The sequence below is a fragment of the Haemaphysalis longicornis genome, unplaced genomic scaffold (genome assembly GCF_048455015.1).
Source record: "Haemaphysalis longicornis isolate Haplotype H1 unplaced genomic scaffold, Haemaphysalis longicornis Haplotype H1 scaffold_9, whole genome shotgun sequence".
In the NCBI taxonomy this organism is placed as follows: Eukaryota; Metazoa; Arthropoda; class Arachnida; order Ixodida; family Ixodidae; genus Haemaphysalis; species Haemaphysalis longicornis.
The window spans coordinates 171,023,002-171,046,421 of record NW_027526460.1 but is presented as its reverse complement, the minus strand read 5'-3'; the positions used below and the strand labels follow the sequence as shown (position 1 = coordinate 171,046,421).

The window sequence follows — 23,420 nt, the reverse complement described above, 5'->3', positions numbered from 1 at the left end:
ACTTTCCCGGTCTTGACGTTCTTCAACCGCTCGAATCACGTCATTAAGGCCATGTAGCAGCTGTTGGCCTGTTTTGCTTCAGTGGAAGCTATGAACGCTTTTCGATAGCAACTTTTAATATGCAGCCACAAAAACAAAGCACAAACAAAAGGCGTATCTGGGGTGACGAGCAAATCACGCAGTGCCGATCCGTGCTGGCAATAACTATAGCTTTCCCACTGCTTTTAGACGCAAAGGAAAGAGTGTGAACGTCTGTTGAAAGTGTTGTAGGGTCCCTTTAGACCTCGCGAGGAGATGGGGCGTTGTAGTAGTCTTGTGACCGTTGGAAACGCCATACTAGTGTTACATTAGCGGCGAAGAGAAGGGAAATCTGTAAAACAATATAATACAAAGCATTTGGCTGCTCAGCCACATCTGGCTCTAGTTACTAACAATGCTGCGCATCAGTTGACAATTCTCTGAATTGATACAGGTTTTTTTATGCACGTGGAAATTGTCCAGCTCGCATTTCAGCATATGCTGCGCCTCCTAGCTCACTTGTATTTTCGGGAAATCAAACACGCTAATATTTTATGACAAGCCCGTTTCTGTTGAAAAGAAGAAATGGTTTCTCGTGTTACCAAATATAATGATACCTATATCAGCCACAAAATAATTTCTCCTCGTTTTCGCTATGTTTACCCACTAAATCGGCGCAAACAAAAACGTACAATCTGGATATTCCTTCCTTTTTCTGGACTTTCACTTGGCCAACCATCACTGCACAGGCAGCAAGCGCCGTGGAGCTACTATTAACGCCAGTTTCAAAGGGCAGATCTACTGTCCATACTGATGCGCTGCAGGAAAGCCACCTTTCTATGAAGATGATGATAAATGATCGTGAGTGAAGTGAAAGTAAGAAACACGTCCCGCCGCCGCAACCGAACCTCGGTTCTTCGCGCTCTCAATCCGGGGTCTATCTGATTGCTCTATTTCGACGTGGCTGAAGCGAAATGTCAAGCAGCACGTACCGATTTGCGCCCGCCGTACACCCCAAAGCACAACGTTAGGCCTACGGAGTGCACACCCGAGTGTTGCTGTGGGTATTCTAGAAAAGCGATGCGTACCTCCAGAGTGGCACATACTCGCAGTGTGGTACAGGCCAACCAGGGAATCTATCACGACAGCGCTTCGTGTTCAGCCATGGTCGTCATTAGACGGAGGGGCGCGTTATTTTGTTTGAGGACGCGTAGAACGGACAAGTTCGTGGTTTATTAATCCTCCGAGGAGTAGTAATAGACGTGGCACATGAAACTGTTTGGGCATGGTAAGAATTTTCTGCTATTCAAGAAACGATACGTATTGCTCTACCTTGCCGGTACCAGGTATTCCATCCTTGATAAAAAAAAGAGCACGGCTAATGCTAATGACACATGCAGAAAGGCAGGCCTGTGTGGCACTGACCCGTTCGCCCAGTACGTATTCTTTCTACCTTTTTTTAGGTGGTTTATATTTTTTTGTATGAGAGTTTATTTGCGCTTGTGGCCTGAAGGTCCAACGAGACGAAAGATCCAACGAGTCCAAAGGACCAATTGGTCACGTGATCAACTAGCCTGAATGTCCAAGGAGACTAAAGGTCCAATCGAGCCTGAATGTCTAACGAGACGAAATATCCACCGAGTCTGAGGCTCCAATCGAGCCTGAGTGCCCAACGAGACGAAAGATCCATTGAGGTTGAATGTCCAATCGAGCCTAAATGTATAACAAGATGAAAGGTCCACTCAGACGAAGGGTCCAACATTACTAAGGTCCCACTATTTTATTCAAGACACCCATTTTTTTAAGGTTAAGCCAATAGCGACAGGTTCAAGTGTGTTGTGCCAAACGTTACACTACGCTAATAAAATAAGCGTTGTGAGAGTGCAGGTAGTCGTGTGCAGGCCTCACGTTTGCGTCAATATAACGCGTTGCACATGACGTGCCGTACCGGATGGCTTTCGTCAACTTCCTCAAAATCCTTCCACCAGAAAAAAAACAAGAAAGTGTGATTTTGAGTATGGAAATCGGTTTGTTCGTGACACGGAGTGCCTGTGAGACGGGCCCGGAAATCGCAAAATTTCGCCAATTACTCTTAAGCTAGAAAAACGAACATCTGCTCAATTGATTTTTGAGCAACGTATACGAGCTGTCTCCTCGAGTTCACTGGAGCACTCCTTAATGATTGACTAACTAGAATTAACGTGCACATAAAATCATCTGAACCGCTAGGAGGATAAATAATTGCATTCGAGCAGCATCGGCGGCTGGCGCTCTCTCTTGATCGCTCCTTCGTTTGAAGCATAGTTGTCCATCCCTCAATAGGTGTATGTTACTCCATCCGAGAGCGATCGGACAGCGATATCCGACAGCGGTATCTATTATCCCGATATCCATTATGAAAATAATAAATATTTGTTAAAACAGGGATTTCGGAACAAAATATACAGCCAGTATTTTGCGGTCAGCCATGCATGGTGGAGGGCTACGGAATATTTGATAACGCCTAATGATGTATAACGTAGGCTCAAATGTTGACAAACTGATCCTTTTGCGTCTCCTGCGTAGTCACCAACCGCACATTTGTGCTCAGTAGCACAGTCAGTACCTTGAACACTGAGCTGCCGGTGCGTAGTAAATTAAACATAAAGGGGAGATGGGCTTAGTAAATTAAACGCATTGTGGGGATGTGCGCAATTAAGCACTGTGGGGCTCTTAAATTGAAGAGGCCGGGTATTTATTTATTACGTCACCGCTGTCACCGTGTGGCGTAAAATATCAATGTTTTTAAACTGTTCGTATTGTTTTTCGGTTACAGGGCAGGTCTTTCAGGGCAGGTATGGAGTTTAGTGGGTGACCAAAGGCTGGCTCCATCGAAATATGCTGTTTCATTTAGCCTTCTTAACACCTTTAAAAAAAAGCCAGATAAAGGACGTGAACAAGGAAAATAGAAAGATAATTATGGAGACGCGGCACCAAGGGATTCACTGAAATTCCGAGTATGTATGCGCACAGATTGCTATTTCCACTTAGTGTTTCGACTTCGCGCACAATTTTCTACTAGTTTTTTTGTTACGCTGGTCGACTGAACACAAGCTAAACGTATTTTTCTCTTGAAAATTCTGCTTTCCGATGCGTAGGTTCTAAATTTGACGAGTAAGCTTTGTTCTAAAGCTCACGCCTCTCGATTACGCAGAACTGTAAATAAATAGAAGTACTGAAAAAGTATTTACCGGCATTAGTGCAACACGTGCATTATGCACAATACGGAGCACCAAATATACTTCTATCGAAGCCTCGCAGAAGCTCTGAGCCTTTAGGGTCAAAATATTTGCCTTTTCAGCTTCCTGCGTGGTATGAAGTCTAAAGTGGGAACAAATTCGAGACTAAATGAAAATATCTGTTGTAGCTGTTCATTTTCTTTCCTTTTTCTAGCGTGTATTTTACGGCTAACGCTGGTAATCAAAGTTTTCAGTTAAATGTATTAGGCTAAGCTATAGTGCAAAACTTTTGGAACGATAAACGGAGAAGGTTGGTGTCCATCAAGTATTTTTAGGCCCATGGGAGCCCTACATATCTTACGTATTTTATATGGTCTGTTTAAAGTTGTTTTAAAAGTTGTTCTCATGCGAACACTCTACTATTTTAAGTTGACTGAATAAACAGTGGTTGGCAGTGGAATAGGGTAGGCCTTAACCCGTGCAATGAACCAAAATTAATGAGACACATTAGCGAGATACCATGAGTGTGCCTTGGTTAAAAAGGGAGCTATATCAAAACTTGTGGCGCGATTTTACTTGTGGAGCTTTGTTGCACACCCCATAATGTGAGAAAAAAATATGACAGATTTTACTTCAAATCAGTATCACGCAGAAGTTTTGAGTGTTTGCATTTGAAGCAATCGCCACAGATATTAGTTTATTTATTTATTTATTTCGACATTACCCTGCAGCGCCGAGGCATTATAGCCGGGGAGTGAGTTTTATAGTAAAAATGGCAATAAAGTCACTAGCACAGTCACTGTTTTGTCAATATGTAATAACCAAAAGAAAGCACACAACAAAATAATATTTATACAACTACAGCATCAAAATTCACTAAGCACGCGAGTGAACAATATAATAACTAAAAGGGAGCACACAACAGTATAACATTTACACAATGAAAGCATCACAATTCACTAAGCACGCGAGTGAACGTCACAACAGTAGTCAAAAGGATGTCGGCTGCCAATTGATTCCACTGGGGTATAGTCAAAGGGAAAAAGGAAAACTTGTTTCATGATTGGTCCTGCACTTTATCTCTAGTATTTTGTTAATGTAATCATGTCTTAGGGATACATAATGGGGTGTTTGCAAATATTTCTACTTCGTGATTCCTGTTAAATTGTTATATATACAATATAGAAGTTTTAATCTATGATTTCTTCGTCGCTCCCTGAGGGGTTCTAGGGCTATGGATGATTTCATTTCTGTGACGCTTGCCCTCCAAGTGTAATTATTGAGAATAAACTTGGCTCCGCGATTCTGTATTGCTTAAAGTTTTTGTATTAAATACTCTTTGTGAGGGTCGCATGCGACACTCTCATATTCTACGATGGGTCTGACCAGCGAAAAATGCGCGGCTTTTTTCACAGATGAAGGAGCATTGCGAAGGTTGCGATCGAGTAAGTACACACGCAGGTACACAAGTACACTAACTGCTTTTTTACGGTCTTATCAATGTGATGATTGAAAGTCAGATCTGCACTGAGAGTGCCGCCAAAATATTTAACTTCAGATACTTTTTTTAGAGCTTGAGGACCAATGTGGTAGGAAGAATCGACAATTTTTTTAATTTTACTGAAAGAAACATAGTAACACTTAGCTGTGTTCCCCAATTCCCACGTGTGGCACCAAGAGGTAATGTTGTTCAAATCCTTTTGCAGAGTTGACACATCATTGTAGTCACTCACTGTGCGGCAGATGACGCAATCATCTGCAAACATCCTGATGATGGATGAAGTCGTAGTTACTATGTCATTATTATAGACCAAAAACAACAGTGGCCCCAGAACCGATCCTTGAGGTACTGCGGACGTCACGAATTCAGTTCCACCTTTTTTGCCCCCTACAACAACACATTGTTTTCTGTCGGAAAGGTACTCCTCAATCTAAATTAAAACGTTATTATAAATTGTTAAGGCTCTAAATTTGTGCATCATTAGGCTGTGTGAAACGCGGTCGAATGCCTTTCGCAAATCAATGAAGATAGCGTCCGTCTGAAGCCTATCCTAACCAGAAGTAGCAAGGTCATGTATTAGTTCAATTAGTTGGGTTCCACAAGAGAGCCCCTGTCGAAATCCATTTTGATTAGGATAAAAAAAACTATTTTTTTCTTGGTGCTTTGTGACGTTGCTGTAAAGAATATGCTCAAATATCTTGCAACAGATACAGAATTATGAAATGGGCCTGTAATTTTCAATATTTGCTTTTCGTCCATTTTTATAAATCGGTACAACATATGTTATTTTCCAGTCCTGCGGGAGCCGTCCCGATTCAAGAGACTTGCGGTATATGATATAAATATATTGTGATACGATGGATGAACAGGCTTTTAGCACTTTCGGGGATATTTCATCTGGACCGGTAGCCTTCGATTCGTTTAGAGAGTCTAAGCTTTTTGTTATTCCTTCCAGGGATATTGTAATAGGCGGCATTGCACTTTCTATGCTAACCATGTATGTGGGGATCACTTCGAGGCTGCGTTGTTTCAAAATGATCGTTTTGAAGTAGTTGTCAAAGTGGTTTGCTTTGGCCGAGTTCTCAGCTATATTGTACCCTCGTGTACGATGTTCGGGATGCTGATTGTTTCCTTCCGTGTCTTTCGGAGGTTGCTCCGAAAAGCTTTTAGGTTGGATGTTATATCCTTGGGAAGCCTGGAGAAAGTCAACAAGAAATAATTCAAAGAAGCGCAGCGCATGCACAAGATAACTCTAAATTGCAGCTATCTCTGTCTTTGGTCTTGCCCTTGTCTGACTTATATCATGCTTTACTGGATTCGCTGAACAATGACGCCTCTAGGTCAGTCTCGCAGTTCGACTTTCTTGTATTGCTTGCCGGGAAACTTTCATTTGCTTGCCTATTCTTATATACTTAATATATTGTGGCTGCCAATAAGAACAGCTATAAGACAGAGTAAGCCATCCAGAAAGCATAGAACTGCTTTTCTGACGCGCCCTTAAAGCCTCCGGAACTCTAACAACACACCCAAAACATTGCGGGTCTGCATGGTGAGAAGTTTAGGATTCCAGTTGATAAATTCTCTGGCGAGAAGAGCCTTAGGGCATTATTACATTTTTGTACATGACATTTTTTTTATAATAACCAGAAAAGAACTGCAAGTCAGGGCTATTTGTGTTACGCGCAAAACTGGAGTACAGACAAGAAAGTTCAAAGCTGAGATAACTATGTAAAAGGCTTCTTTTGTATATGGAGATATGTCCCACCAAGTTTCAGCAGCAACCGTTCAGTATAACATATTGCTACTACGCAAGTGCTGTTCACCAGAACAAAAAAAGCTTCTAATGAGAGCTCGTTCATTGCTCTTTTAACTAGAGAACCACGAATGATCGGCTTGCAATGAATCTGACGCGTTCTGCACAGTACTACACGGCGTACACTTCAATACACATTTTCTACAGAGAATTCCGTCGCGGCGTCGTAGCATATTCTGCTCCTTGGCTACTGTTGCGGGAGTCGGAGTTCCGATCCCTTCTGGTGCTAGCTTCATTTCTTTTTTTCTTTTTTTGCGACTTCCTTTCACCAGTTCGCCCTTTGGGGAGTATCGGAACTGACCAACCGGGTGGCGGACTGACCTTTCGTCCACTCACATTTAGTTCCTAAAGGGTGTAATGATTGGGGCAAAGACAAGTAGACCCCAGAAGACGAAATTTTAGTCCTTCTTGCCTAAGCATGGATGCGGTCTTTTTAGGCTGACCATACGGAAATAAAGTTTTCAGGAAGTTGAAATTTTGATTGCAGTTTGCCTTTGAGCCAACTCGGACTCACCATCCCACAGGACGGATTAGTCTCCGATGCAATACTACAAGTTCAACGCACCATGACTCAGCTAACTAAATTCATTCACCGCATCAAGACCAAACCGGCCGGAGTAAAGGAACCAGAAGGCACGCTATGTACGGCACACCTTACCTGTCTCTCAAGCCTGCCGAACGGCAAACCTTCTGGGCTCGTGACATGACGCCATGGTAGCATTCACTGCAGGTGAACAGGATAGGCCTTTTCGTATGTTGTGAATGATCTCATGACGCCATATCACAAGCACAGACACGCACGCACAAAGTAATAATAAAAGTAAAACAAGAACAAAGCAACAAACGTGAACAAAGAATCGTAAGTCTTATTTCGGTAAGCGGGGTAACCTGGCACAGCAGACGACAGTTGATCTGAAACCAGATGACTGGTATCGACAACGACGACCTGCAGGAATACAGTATCATGATTTGTACTAGCTGCTATGTAAGTATTTGTGGCCATCCTAAGCTATCGACAAAATAGGTTTTCTGATGGTGTGCTACCTCATTCGTCTGCTTCTTACCGTGAATCGTCATTGCTCATTTCGTTTTGCATACCCCAGGCGCCACCGCCGATCTAAGATCAGTTTCCCCGTCCACAATGGCCGCCATTTTGCCGTAGTCGAAAATCGATATTATTTATTTGCAGAATAAAGAGGTATCTACTGTCTTGAACGGAACCAGCGTAGAAGACACGGAGACGGAGAGAATAAACACACAGGACAGCCGCTGGTCTAACAACTTTGTTTTATAAGGTAGAAACGAACGATATTATGCATAAGGAACCCTAAGCGGAATAAGCTAGGTTCGCCCAGTCTTCGCGCCACTTGTCGCAGCTGTCCCAATATCTTTGTTTACTCTTTCCGGCGGCGGCCGTTTTCTATATTTGAGAACCTAAGGCCTTAAATATAATGCTGGTATTTAAATATGTCACCCGTTACACGAAGTCGACGCACAGGTACACAAGCTGAGCTCTAGCGGTTTGATGTTCAACGTGACGGGCGACCCTTTAGTACTGATCTCAACAAAGCGGGAAACAGAAGAAAAGATATAGTGCGACAGAAAAGTGTCACAGCTGGACTCTTGCGCAGAGAGTGACTTACTGCTTTGAATCACATTCGAAGGCAAGACTACATTGCTTCGGATGATTGCTTCGACAGGAATTTCGAAACAAAAAATCGCTACAATTCGGAAGGCTGTCTTGGCTGTAAAAGGAGACAAGCGATTTCGCACGCTTGGTGCGGGTTGTTAAACGAAACAGGAAACTCAGTAATGCATTCTGGAGGTCCATAAAGAAAAGCATGTTGTTTCGCGAGAAGAAACGAGATCTATACTGAGTTTGCGGTTAGCTTCACAGGACATGTCGTCGGTTTCATCAGAAAAAGGTAACGACATTAAAAGTTTCCAAATTTTAGGCTTCTAGTGTCACCAATAGCGGAATAGAGGAAATAATAACGCAGATTTATCAATGTGTGATGTCTTTGTCCAGAAGTTTCGTAGTACAGGAAATAATACCGCTATCAGTGAATTAACTCTCTGTGTCAAGACGAACCAACGGTATCGCTGAGTCACGCATAGCAATTTTTATTGCTACCAGGCAGTCCATTGAATTACGAGAACTAATGTTCTGTTTTCATGTGACTTTGAACTAGAAAATTTGTTGTAACGCTATTGATCCTATCGTATTATAGACCTGCCTAAAGCACCGCACAAGCGTCAGTCATATTCCCCCTGCTATTTAATATTGCTATGGATGGCCGGACTCCCGCCACTGATATCAATCACCGCCGGTGTCTTCGGCGCACTCTACGCACACTATATTGCAATTTGGTCCTCCAAAGGTGCCTCGGGCCTCTAACACGACAATCTGCGGCAAATTCGGTCACCGTCACTTTCTATCTCCGCACATGTGGACTTCGCTGCGCGGCAGCCAAGTCGGCTGTCTTAATAACCCAAAGTTTAACGCCGGGCCATCACCTACAACGAACACCAGACCATGAATATTGTCACGTAGCCAAAGATGAGCCAGTCGTCTTGAAGGAAAAGCACGTTTATTGGAGCGAACTTGTGCTCCCCTAACAACTCAAAAAGTGACGTGCGTCGGCGAGCGTCGGTGAGTCGAATGGAATGCCGCGGCGTCTGCTCTGCAGGATTTTTATCTTTAGGCGAGAGTGGTTCTAGAACCGTGGATTTACATCCAGAACAAAGAAGATTATTCTAGGTTGTTCACGTTAGTTCGGAACGCTGTCTCTATCAGAAGAGATAACACATGCGGCATAGAAAGAAAGAATGGAACACGCGCTTCCCTTGGCAGACAGATAACACAGACCGGCGCAGTCGGGCGGTAAAAGCAAAACATAAATAAACAAACCCAATGCATGGTTCGCGGCAATATCAATCGATGGTCAACCAGTCCCCAGAGTACCTACACTGCACATCCTCGGGGTTTAATACCACCACAATTCCTTCCACGTCTGCTGAAAATAGTGGCTCGACTCCCACACCTCATACAACGGGTCTGCTCTCGCCGCCTCGGCCTCAAAGAGACAGAGACCGGCCGAATACTCGAAGCCATACTCACATGTCGCATCACTTACGGAGCACCCTGTCTCAAAACCACACGAAACAACAAAGATCGACCTCCTCATACTGAAGGCATACAAGAAAGCGCTAGGTGTACCAGCCTGATCTCCTGATCTACTGATCTACTGATCTCCTGCTCCAGCTTGAGCTCTACAATACTGTTTCGGAACTCATTGGAGCCAATACTACCAGCCAGCTTCAAAGACATTAAATCACCGCTACTGGACGACACATCCGTGATCGCCTGGGCCACCCTACTGCTCCCTCCCCGAAACCTTCTGCAGCCTCTCGGCAGCAGCCCAAGCGGAGATTCACGCACTCCACAAACACAAGCACCCCGTTTACAACGCAGTTCGCTGCAAACGTTCCCCTCGCCTACTCCTCAAGAAGTACGGCGCCAATCCCGACGCCTACTCCACAGACGCATCCCCGTACAACGCATACCCAGCCCATGCAGTAGCAGCAATCTACACAACCAGGGACATCACAGCTTCTTCCCATACCTACGACATCCACTGATATATCACCGAGGAGGCTACAATCTCTTTGGCCATCACCAACCCACCTTCATCTGTCACTGCAATGCTCACCGACGCTCAATCCGCTTGTCGACGCTGCGCCACGGGACTCATCACCCGCATAAGCTCCAACATTGTAGCACAAGGACCGTATAGTGTGGTTCCCTGACCACATATATCTTGCTGAAAACGAGGTGGCGCACGCCACCGCCCGTGAGCTGACCTACCGGGAATTCCCAGAAGAGGGAGAGGGGGGCCCTCAGTAAAATGGTTATTGAGATTGAATTGATAGTCAATTGACTTTACTCAGTACATTGTATTGACAGTCAATTGACTTCGAATAGAAATTTTGTCTTGAGTTCTCGTTGAAAAATGGCCGCCGTGTTTCAATTGAAACTCAATGCTGTGTTTCAATTGAGAGTCTATTGACTATGGTCAACATGTCTGTTGATTTCCAATTGACTTTATGTTGACTCTCAATACACTTTTCCTGTTGAGTTTCTATTATGACGTATCAATTGAAAGTGACGTATCAATTGAAAGTATATTGAGAAAAGCCTGTTGAGTTCCAGTTGAGTCTGTGTTGACTCTCAGTTGATTCTCCTATTGAGTTCCTGTTGAGAAATGTCAAATGGAAACCTATTCAGCATATTCAAGAAAGCTCGTTTGATTTCATTTGAATTTTTTATCAGGTTATTTCAACAATTGAGTCGTAAAGTTCAGTTGACTGTACTAAATATATACTGAGTCTGCTTCGATAATGCTAAAATATTCTAAGAACTGTCATCAAGGTTTGCATTGACCAAGTGAAATAGTGAAGTGTTTCATGGCAAAGCGGGTGCTCACGAAAGCATCACGGGAGGTCTGGAGCCTTGCAGGGTCCACTTGGATACTTGACTCTGTAGCGTGCAAAATACAAGAAACAGACGTTTGTTTACACCAGTATAGTACGAAATGATGATTGCATCCCTTCATCATTAACAATGCTGGTCGAAGTAGCTTGCTATTTTATAGGTTAGATGGTTTGTATTTTTGGAAAGCAAGGCAAGGAGAGAGCAGTTCAACAAATGTATAAGTTTGTTTCCTACAGATTTTAATGTCTAAAGGCAAGCTAGCTACATAAATTATTTCTACAATGGGTAGGGAGTGGAATGTCTTTACTTGAATGCCTTCCGCATTAAAGCGCCTGAAATCTAGAAGAATGACTAGGACCGGCAGGGAGATGCAAAATCACGCCCATGGGCTCGTTATCCTACCTTCCACATCTTTAAGGCCCAAAAGAAATCCGCGTAGCCCTATCAAGACTGGGTGATCCACTGCCTGAAAGGAGAAACCCCCAACCTGTCCAAAAGCATACCTGTCAACCTGTGGATTTTGTTTTATGAAATTTCAATGTTTGAAATGTCAAAACAAAATTAGAAAACTGTCAACTTCCATGAACTGGTTTACAAAATTGTTGCCTTGATTAAAAAAACTAGTGTCAGATGGTACTGTAAACTAGAGTTACTACAACAGGCAATTATTGTAAATGGCTGCATGAATGTATGGGCGCATAATACTTTGTGCTTGCCGACTAGTGGAAAAAAATACCTGAACCGTGAAAGGAAACAACTTGCCAGAAAGAACGTGACAGAAAAAAAATGCGTAAGTTGAATTTCGCAGTCTTTCACACTCTTGTAACGCTGAAGTATGCTGTGTGCCTTGCAGTAAGATTAACAAACAAGTAGCACTAAGCAGCAGCTTGAAGGGATCATATAAGATATGGGTATATCCACATTTTTGCCTTTATCGTAACAAAGCCAGAGGAGTGTCAAAGTATAATAACGGCGTCCGGTGCCAGTTTACACAGAAGGAGAACACGAAACAATTTTGTTTGGTGTGGTGAAAAAACAGCAGAGTTGCTGCCAATGAGAAATATTTTAAAACTTTTTCTTTCCTTTCCTTGGTGAGATTTTCTATACAGTAGCAGCACTAAAACAGTATATTAATACAGTGCCGACCAATCATATGGGTAATTCCTAGAGTCCGAACGTGGGTCACAACAGGTTGACGAAGCCCTCGCGCAATGCTGGTGTAGCATCAGTCAGTGGCACGTCGGATGGAACGTTCAGCCAAAATGTTATTCAGTGATTTTGCTATTACTCACACCACATTCAGCCCAACTTATTCAAAACTGCTCCGAAAAAGGCAGTCAGCAGGTTGTGATTACAAGCAATGGCAAATTTCAATTTATGCTAGCAAGTCGAGCAAGTGCTTAGTCAAAACCGGTATTCATCAGTTTGAAAGTTTGACGCCTGTACATGTTCTAGCGCAAGCTGCCTACACTCTTAGGCAAAAAGGACTAAACGCAGCTAAACGTTCGTCCTTTCGGGGACTAACGGCCTCTGCCACAATCATTAGTCCCTTTGGGGACTAACTGCGAGGGGACGAACGGTTATTCCCTCACCCGGATGGTCCGTTCCGATACTCCCCAAGGTCGAACTGCGTAGAGTGCAGAAAGAAGAAAAAAAAAACACCGGCACCGGCAGGTGTCGAACCCCTGACGCCAGGAAACATACACAAGTAACCCGACGCGCTATCCGCTGGACCACGCCGGTTTTTTTTTTTATTTATTGAACTGGACCACGCCGCCGGGTGGTAGCTGAGGTAGATAATATTCAAGTGTACAGCGTGTAGTTCTGTGCATAACGCAACAGATTCATGGCAACTGGTGCCCGAATTTCTATCTGTGCAAGCGAACGTGACCGTGTTTTGCGCCTTGCGCTTAGCGCTTTGCTAGGTTTAGGGACTATTGCTCAGTTCGATTCGAAGTAGAGCCTCACAGCCACAGTTTTTCTCGTAAATAACCAGGAACTCGTCGTCGTCTAGTTGAGATAGGTAGCTGGGCGATCGGACGACTCATTTGTTTCCGGACAAATTAGCGCAAGCTAAGTGCTTTCTTAGTGTTCGATACATATGTTAAGTGCTCTATGTAACGTATGTCAAAGGTGTCGTCTGTGTGAGTGTCAGAATAAGGAAACACGCCATATTTTCCTGCATCGGCGAAAGCGAATTCGGTGTTGCTTAGCCTGAATTCTTCAAATTTGCGTCGCTAGACGATTGCGACTGTGAAATGCAAGCGGGTTTTGCAGCAGTTGCAGCATGTCATAGCTTTGGTGCCCAAGGCAATTATGTACCGAGTGTAGAAGATAACTTCGAGACGCTTACCTGTAGCGAGCATTTTTGTTTTGCAGTTGTCATCAGCAACATGCGTTTTTTCTCGTCTGTTAAACATTTACATATTCATTAGGCTCAGGAATCCACTTTTGCTATTGTCACTAATTTTTGCGTTACTGTTAAGGCGCTTGAAAGCTTTAATTGGCCGTTATTACCTCGCACGAATCGTATGCAACACAGCGTATCAACAAAACCTCGCCGAGAAGCGTATGGCAATCGCGCTTTGCCGCTCCTTGCCATTACCCGCCGCTCTACTAACCCTAGGCGATTTTATTATAACTAACATCAATATTTTCTCGGGTGGCACCATCTAAAGCACCCAGTGACTGCAATGGCTTGCGTTTTGGAAATATAAAACTGTTCGCAGACATATGCGCGAAAGGGCAACGACGACGCCATTAGGGGATTAACGACGCAGCAAAGAGACTAACTGCATGCGTTTCGCCTTCCCGTTATTCCTTATAGATCGGCGGGGACGAACACTTAGTCCGCATTTATGCACACGGCACGTACTCTGCCGCAGATACTCCCCTTGAAGATGAACGGTCGCCCGCGAAGACTAACGGCTGTATTTAAGTCCCTAATTTAGTCCCTTTTTCCTAAGAGTGTAGCACCTGAGACAAAAATTGGCAAATAAGAAATTCACGGAAAGATACATGGAGAGAATTTGAACTTTGTGGTAAAAGCCTAATATATGACAACAGTGTGCCGTCTGTTTCCAACTGCTACTTACGCAGCACATTTTTTTTTTCTGCATTGGTTTTAAAGCCAAAGTGTCTGCTTGCCTTTAGGGTGTCAAAGTAACCCATCAGACTTGTGTAAAGATGCTTTAGGTTCAAACCCTAGCTTCTCCGGATACATGGTCTCTATTTTCCAAAAGCAATCAATGAATTTGTTATATTCTTGGGCAGTATTATTTTTTTAGTTGGAATGAAGTACTTTTAGGCCACGTTTGTCACCTGAGTCACTGCTCTGCAATCAGGGAACGCTCTTTCTCCAAACAATCGGTCAAATTAGGAAGCAAATATGCTGCCGGCAGCCAGCACTTTAGCTTGTAAGTATATTTTACCGCCATGTCTCCTAACTGGTTGAACACACTATTCTGTTTGTGACTGGTAGATGTGCCTCTCAGCCTAGGGCTGTCAGGTGTGCTTGCATGGCGCAGTATTCGTGAATTCGTGAGTGTGTTATTGATCCGACAGGCACGTGTTCGATTCGACCTCCTTCATTTCTTTTCATTTTCGTTAACTTGGGTCGTCAAACATTTTATTTACCTTAATCATGCTGTTCTTTCTTTTTTTATGACACTTCGTACTAGGTAATACAGGGCTGCTGCTCCGTTATGTAGCGGCACTGCGTCTGGGATTTTATTCATTCACTTGCCTTCAAAGGTTTTGTTAGATCTTTAGCAAATAGAGCACAGGCGAGAACAATACAGCAGAGCGGAAGACAGTAAAATACCGATGTCAAAATGTTGTGTGCCGGTACAATTCCTCCCCCTTTAATTTGTTACACTTACGTAAAGTATTTTTAAAAGGCTGAAGTGAAATCATACCCTTTAGGCCGAACTCGACGCAGCATGCATAAAAACACTGTTTATATAGCGACAAATAGCCAAGTCGTGAATATAGCCATACAGGTAGGTCTGCACAACGTTAGTCATGATGAAATGTACCGGAGCGCCTAGCGTCACTAAAGAAAGGTTTTAAGAGTATCGGCACTCTTTTCTCCCATTGTTATGTTCCGTCAGTATTTTCATTGGTCGGTCGGCACCACATGATATTTGTTTGCATATGGGCGCAGCCACTTTGTTTTGGGGCGCTCTCTCTCTCTCTCTCTCTCTCTCTCTCTCTCTCTCTCTCTCTCTCTCTCTCTCTCTCTCTCTCTCTCTCTCTCTCTCTCTCTGTGGCGCGGACGCTAGAGCGGCCGGTCGCACTCTGCCCGTCACAACCAGCGGTGGTTTCGTTGGGAGAGATGGCAACACTGCAAGCCAGAAACAAATGGCCCCCAGACGCTTCCGGGTGCACGAAGTGGCGGTACTCTTAAGCGTAGCTTATTTAGTGACGCTAGGAGCGCCTGGAAAGAATGAAATTACCTTATAATAACGTCGCTCTAGCGGGGCTCCCAAGGTTGTTAAATTGGAAGATTCCAAAGCGTTGCTAAAAAAGATAGTAACCCCTAACTTCGCAAGCTTCTTCACCGTACGATCACAGCGCACAGACACGACAAGGACACACAATACTTGTTCACCGGCGGTAGAAGAGCGCATACGATGGCTTTTCCTTCAATAAATTCAATGTATCGCCAGCTGCACTGCAATGCTCGTTGAAAAGATTCGCACACGGCACATAAATCGCCAACAACACGAGAAAAGCTGTAAATTTGCACAGAACAGTAAGAACGACCGCACCGCGCTGCTGCCCGCACATCCGGGATGGCGAACAAGGGACTTTGGCTTGGTTTCAAGTCGGTTTGCGATGGCTATGCCACAACTATGCATTCTTGTGAAAATTGAGCGTGAAAACATTGACTCGAGATAATATAAAAAACGTACGGCGCCTTTTGAGTCCGATGTTAATCTTTACGATTATTTTTTATTGAATAATTACCAACCCCTCTAGCAGCAGTAATATTATATTGCAGGTAATCGAACGATCGAACTCCGCCGATGTCGCGATGTTGGCTGTTAGCGCCACTGGCGGCAGTGGCGACGCAGCGTAGTAGGTATTCGCGACAGCACGGTCACTTTAGCTTAGCGTGGGATGGTGCCAGAGGAACCAAAAAAACTGGTTATCGCCGGGTGTGGAGGTGAATGGCACGTCTTTTGTGTCCGGGCGCCCGCGCCCTTCCCCGCTTCGCCGAACGGCAGCAGAGGAGAGGACGGAAGAGAGGATGGAAGAAGAAGAACGGGCGCAGAATATTTGCGAGGCGCTTGTGTTTGAGAAACAGTCCGCGGACGGGTCGACATCTTTAAAAGAAATACTTTTTTAGCGAGAGAGTGGTTCGAAGTGTAACAATCGGCATGCCAGCTCACTAATTTGTTCGATTTCTCTGTTTTTTTTTTGTTTTTGTAGTGACGTGAAGCAGTGTCAGGCTCATTTTTTCTTTTTGTGTCCCTGTGCAGTAAAGACTGCAATTTGCCAATATCAATCCCAAACAGCGGAGTCGTTGGCGTTGATCCACATTTCTACTTTGGGATGCTAGCTTATTTATGGGCGCCATTAAACTGCACTGTTTTGATAAAAACAATATCGGATTTTTGTATAACTTCTGTATCGAGTTGTGTCGAGGGGATTTAAGTCAGGCGTTCTTTGAAACCGTTCTTTATTTAGAAACAAGGAAAAGCGTTAATACTCGAGTCGACGCCACCACAAGATTGAGCTTCCAATTCCGTGTCGTCCCAGACGCATAAAAAGTGGGCAGAAATTCAGATTCATCCTCTAATGCATTGAATTCGTACGAGGCTTGTTTAGTGTTAGAGCCAGATTTGCCTCTTTGTAGCCAAATAGGTCTAAATAGTTTAGTGTGTTTAAGTTTTGTTTTATTTTTTCCATCTCACAGTGTAAGTGTACACCACCACAGCGATTAATTAAGTGCGCTTACTTCGCTAATTCTGTATTTGCCCGCACAAGCAAGGCGTAAGGCACGGTTGGCCCGTTCTCGCTATTTGCTCACTTTGTAACGAAAAATAGATCTACAGGTTACGGGATTCAAGCTCAGGCCGAAATTCAAGCTGAACCCGGATAGCCCCCACGCATCAAGGGCGCAGCATGCCTAGTGCGATCGTGGCCAGTTCTGGCTTCCCCCCGCTTCTTCGGCAGCTCGAGCTTCTTCGGCCTCCGTTGCATGCGCTCCGCTGTTTCTTGGCCTACAAAATAAACCCCACTACAATCGTGCCGCTGTGTATCCAGCACCCTACCAAATTGTAGTGGGGTTTATTTAGAAGGTTAAGGAACAGACACTCTAAACTTTTTTTCCTCCCATACACTCCCCAGGGGTTCTTTTTCGCCTGTCCACTAATGGTCCTCGTTGTAGGAGTTTTTTTACTACATGGAACCGGGAGGTTTTGTTTACCTCCTCAAAACAGGGTGTTTTGAGGTGATAGAAAGGAGGTATTTAGAGAGTGTTAAGGAATGTTCGGGATAATTCAAGGAGATCAAAATGGAGTATTCTTTACTTCCTCATGGGTGTTTTTAAGCGATGTTTATGGAATTTTTACGCGGTTGAATAGGAGCCTAATATGGCTCCCTTAGGAAATACTTATGTTATTTAAGGGGCGTTTTTAGGAGCTTCAACGGAAGCATTTACTTCTTTTGCATGGAGTTTTACGAAGGCTTGGGGAGTTTTGTAGGCCTCGCGAGGGGAGTTTTTAGGAGGTTCAAGGGAAGCATATATTTGAAAAAGGGTTAACAGCGCACAAACACGACGACACAAGGAAGAGAAGACAGAACAAGCGCTCAATTTTTTTTGTCATCCTTTTTTTGTGCTTGTCCTGTCTTCTCTTCCTTGTGTCGTCGTGTTTGTGTGCTGTTAACCCTTTATGATGCTACACCAACTAGCCCACCAAGCCATCTCTATATATTTCTTTTGAAAGGAGTTTTACGAAAGTTTGGGTGGTTTTGTAGGCTTTCCGAAAGGAGTTTTTTCAAGGCCACAAGGGAGAGTTTCTAGTTCCCTACGGGAGTATTGATTTCACACGGTTTTTCTCGGTTTTAGGTTTATTTCAAACGAACTTTCGCATACAAGTTCACATGGTACACGGTGTACACAAGGAGGTTCCGAAATAAAAACTTACAGCGACCTCCTATAAGAAACCATAAATGGTACATTGATAAATAACACGCCAGTTAGGAATGGAAGACAGCAATACAATTCTAGTTGAACAAACCGTAGAAACAAAACAATATGACTACAAGAACTAGAAGTACGAGAAAAACAAAGATAGGCACAAACACAGCCGCATGGTAAGTGAAATTATTATATAATACTCGCGTATCGAGAACGCGTCAGTACTTATCAGAACTTATCAGTACGCATCAGTACTCAGTACACAAAGTGAAAAAAAAAATACGGTTGCAGTGGTTTAAAACAACAAAAAAAATTCAATTGGTTGTGAAATGAGCGAGAGATGTGTAACGATTTGATATTCAAAGGTAACGAGCATTTTGTACACGGTAAAGGCACAAAAGATAAATTATGTAGGAGACAGACAGCAATGAGATGGCTATGGATAAATGAGTAATAAAAAGAACGAAAAATATGCTGTGGAAAATACCAGTGCGTTTTGATAAAGAGACAAATTCGCCAAAAAAGTGACCGAGTCTGACGGGCTAATTGCAAGGATATAGAACAGAATGGGTGGTATCGCGACACCTTCTTTAGAGTGAGAACAAAATGCCATGAAATTCGTGTTTTTCGGATGATTTTTAGTTGATTCATTGGGCACCAGTTGCAACATTATTTCGATAATTGTTTCAAGTTATATATGTTCGTTAATACTATTGCTTAACCAAAACATAGGTGTATTATCAACAAACTGAAGGGCCCATCAACGATCCCCTGTTCAGTAACAAAATAAAAGAGAAAAAGTCAGAAACATAGTACGCAATTCTTTTTGACCCAATCCAATGACAATCCAATGACAATCCAATGATAACAGGATTGAAAACAAATAAAATATTAGTAAGCGATATTGATCCGATAAACGTTAATTAGTTTTAAATCCTTCACACGTGGTTTGGTGCTGGCAAGGTCTGAAAAGGCATGTTCCACAAACGTTAGAGCTCAGTGTGCCTTCCCGGGATATTGAATGTTCAAAACCCAGAACGATGCAAACAGACTACACAGTCCTCCCAGTAAAGATGATGCAGTCAAAACACGCTGGCCATAGATGCGGAGGCTAACTTCCCCGTTCACGGAATGCAGGCAGAGAGTGAAAGGAACATCTGCCTGAAAAAGCAAAAAAGAAAAAAAAATGCCCCACACGTAAAATTCAAAACAGACACTATGGTTAAATGAACTTAATAATTTGGTACAGTAATAAAGTTGTTAGGCCAGGTTCCCTGCGAATTTCAGTACTTAAATTAGGAATGCAAAGGCTTCATAAACCAAAGTGCCAGTACATTACCCATCGTAGCTTTTGCAGCAATAAAAAGGTATTACTTCCGCACAACTTTAAATGACAGTGAAGTTAAAATGCAAGTCTCTCTAGGTTGATAGATTAGCTTACGGAGAACACTATTATACCCCTCTTACACCTGGCGTTTTTTTAAATAAGGTTCAAAGTAACAAAAACACAGTTTCACCGGAAGGGCTTAAATGGCCGGACGCGCGCAACTTCTTTCTTGGCTGCCGCTGGATGGTGCTACTCGTCCATACTTGTGGTGGCAGTACCGCTTTTTAAGGAACCATGCGAGCTACGCACGAGAAAATCGTTCGACGCCAACTTGCGGGGCTTCAAAAGGCCAAAGTTTTTCTTCAATGAAGCGTAAATACTGATCATGGGTCAAATGAAGAAACATTTTGCTTAGTGGTCTCGAACGGCAAATGACAGCGGAGTTTGGGAAAGCATGAGCGATTGGACCGGAAGTGACGAAACTGCTTGGTACGTGGTAATGTTGTATTCAGTTGCTTCTAGACTGCTATAAATCACCGTTGCTTCACTTGCTTCCGGTTTATCCTGATGCAAACAGGGACTGCAGTCGTGTTTGCGTCACGTTTGATGAGCATTTCAACAGCGATTTCTCAGCACTTAAGGCATCTTGGCACTAAATCAATGCTGAAATGGCTATTGGAAGGCCCGACTTCCGTTTGAAACCAACTTGCTGGTTGCCTTCAGTGACCCTTTAAGAACAACAAGTTACCCTTATGCCTCATCACTGCAACCGATGTTCCTCCGTGCGGTGCAAAGTGTGTTACTGTGAGTATTTTCAACGTGAAACGAGCTGTTTCTGTGATTTGTAGGACTGATTCTGCTATTAATTACTGCAGTGACAACAACCTATGCAAGAAAAAAAATCCCGCCATCTCCACGAAGTAAATGATGACGAGAGGGGCGAAGCTAAAATGCTTATCAGCAGGCAATATGACGCATTAAGTGCAAGCTACTTTCATAGTGTGCGCATTGACAGGATATGGCCCCCTGGCAGAATGATGCGCTGCGCGAGATTTTGCCGTACCTAAAAGGACAGGCAACTCATTTTTACGCAGTATAGGATCTACATTCAAAATGAAAGGTTTTCAATTGAAACACCTTAGACCGTAACGGTTTTCGTGATAGGAACCTAGAACATTTGAGAGTGGAAAGAGGACAGCAAGTTGGTTTAAAATGAAACAGAATTTCCCATAGCCATTTTAGTGTTAATTTGCTGCCGAAGGATGGTTTAATTGCTCAGAAATCTTTATTCATACAATGCATTTCCTTCAATTCCTTCGCAGAAGTTTCGTGATGCAGCCCCTGTTTGCATTAGAATAAACAAGAAGTGAGCCAGGCAGCTGTGATGTATGGTGGTAAAGGAGCAACTGAATTCAACGTTACCATGTACCAAGAGGTTTCCTCACTTTCAGCTAAACCAGTCGTGCTTCCCCAAACTACCACGTCCTTGGCTGCTCTAGACAATTACAAGAAAAGTTTTTTTAAAGGAACCCCATGATCATCAGTATTGACGCTTTGTTAAAGAAAAACATATTGCCATTTTGAGGCCCCATGAATGTTGAAGCCGATCTAACAGTAGCTCCCACACAACGCCTCCCACAGCAACGCAATTGCTGTGGGAGGCGTTGTTCCCGAGTAGACTTGTTCCCGAGTAGAGGCGCATTTGTAGAGGCGCTTAACTTGTTCCCGAGTAGAAGCGCATTTATGACCAGTCTCAGTAGCCATCTCAGCTTGAAATGTATCCACAGAACTTGTTGAATCCTGTTTCTGAGCACAAACGTTTCTATTTTACGGTATTCTCACAACGTGTGGACTGTACCAATGCAACCTGATATTTACAGAGAGACGACTAGCCCCTAGGAGAGGAACAAGAGGAGCAAGATCGCTATGCTTTAAGAGAGACAGTGACAGGTAGTCTTTGTTTCGCTCGTTAGTTTCATGAGAATCAGAATCACGACCACAGTTTTGATGGGTCCGTGGCTGATGAGTAGACGGCTGATGAGCAGTGGCTAATGACGATGAATATGACTGGCGTTGTTATCTCTCGAGATGCAGGATGGCAATTAGTATTTATCGGGATGAAAAATCATGATACCTTTTCAGCAACGACATCCCTTTCCTAGCAAACGACGGTTATTTTGAGCCATTATTGAGTGACCAGTGAGCAATCTCCAGCTGAAGCCAAGAATCTATGCTTCTGTTACTGTTTGTGCTACACCTGTATGAAATGGATGACTACTTAATGGCCATGCTTTAGCCATTTGGAATATTCCTAGTTAATGGCCATGCTTTAGCCATTTGGAATATTCGTTGTCAACTGCCCATCACGTTCGTCGCAGCAAGGCAAATCAGTCTACCAGTTATGCTAAATTTAGCTAACAGCATCCTTTTAACTCGCTGCTGCACTTAGTTCTTTACGCCTTGGCTCAACTGCCACCCAAAACTTACCTCGGTCAAAATGGCCTCGAATGAATCCGCACGTCGACAATCAATACCCGCAAGGCCCGCATCCCATTCACTGCAAATGTTTTCAAAGGCAGTTTTGTAATAAGACTAAACTTCATCAAAATGTTCGACTTGAAATCGTGCCAGGTTATGTATAGTAAAAAAAACAAAAAAAGTGGCTTGTCATAGGTTTAAAAAGCATAGCATCATACATTCCTCTTTCAAAACTTAACTCCATACTGCTGATCTATAATAGAATATAAAACAAGCATGCACCGATTGCACTGCTTGCTTGTAATACTTTGGAATAGAAAGATAGCAGTTTTACTGCTCGTGAAAAGTCTTAAAGTTCTTAAAAAGCCACAACGAACCTTCTAAGCAAGCAAGCAAGTCTGCAGGCAAGTGAGTGTCTATCAGCAACAGAATGCAAGGAAGCAGGCCATCAAGTACTCATGCGAGCAAGAAGAGCACGTTTTAGAAGATTTGTTAGGAGCTCAGGTGTGTTAGTAGAGACAGCATGACCAAGCCTGCTTGTACTACCCCCTCCACTCCCACCCAAAAAGAACCCCAGCGTGAATTCAAACCCACACAGAGCGATACCAGATGCCTCGTGCTCCATATTGACTAAGCTGTGGGCACATGCACAACCCCTCAGAGATAACACATATACATGCCAAGGCCTATCCAATGTTGCACATTCCTGTTTACTTGTTCAGCTTTAGCACTCCGAGGTGCCTATCTGAGGATTTCTCCAACAATGCTTGTGCAGTAAGCGTCGCTATAGTAGGCACAAATATCTGATTACCAGCGAATGCATTCCCTTCACGTAGCAAAAGCAATCACAAATGTGTGGTCATGCTTAAGCTGGTCTGCTACTTCACCCTGCGAAGAAGTGATAAAATATTCAGTTTATTTTAAATCCTTAGAACCTAGATCAATGGTTCACAACTATGAATGTGCTGTGGAGCTTTGTCATGCTTGCAAAACAATGGAGGGCTCCACGATGAACTACATAGATCCGATTCGTAACGTAGAAGAATTCGCAAATGAAGCTGAGGTCACCCAAGCAATTTAATGTCTGCCTTTTGAAGCTGGCTTCTATGCTGATGCATCTCAAATTGCCAAAAGATTTGCTCTTGCAACTAACAGTTGCCCAAACACCTATACGCTGCCTCTTGTGTGTCTGACTTTCTGCACCGCTGGCATGTTGTGCAAAAAGCCAAGTTTCCAGACACAGTGCAAAAATTTCCAATTAAGCAAGAAAGAAAAAAGGAAGGTAAATGCACAGCCCTTGAAGGTGCCTGCAATACATTTTTCCATTATTTCGTCCCACGTTTGGATGCAAAAGAAGTGCAGCGCTGCAAGTATTCTCTGAAATGATACCGTGATTCATGTCTATTTGGCCTGAAAATTC

General features: G+C 43.5%; 1 protein-coding gene across 9 annotated transcripts in view; it reads left to right on the top strand.

Moving 5' to 3' along the window:
- The window catches only part of LOC144152592 (neprilysin-1-like), a 109,915-nt gene that overhangs the window by 53,265 nt on the left and 33,230 nt on the right, over positions 1-23,420 (top strand). For 3 of the 9 annotated variants that reach the window (XM_077683901.1, XM_077683902.1, XM_077683905.1), the window contains one exon: positions 4,652-4,681. The exons of the other annotated variants lie outside the window; for them this stretch is intronic. In XM_077683901.1, the coding sequence (XP_077540027.1) occupies positions 4,652-4,681 (30 nt within the window). The remainder of the gene's footprint in view (positions 1-4,651; positions 4,682-23,420) is intronic. 9 annotated transcript variants of the gene reach the window in all.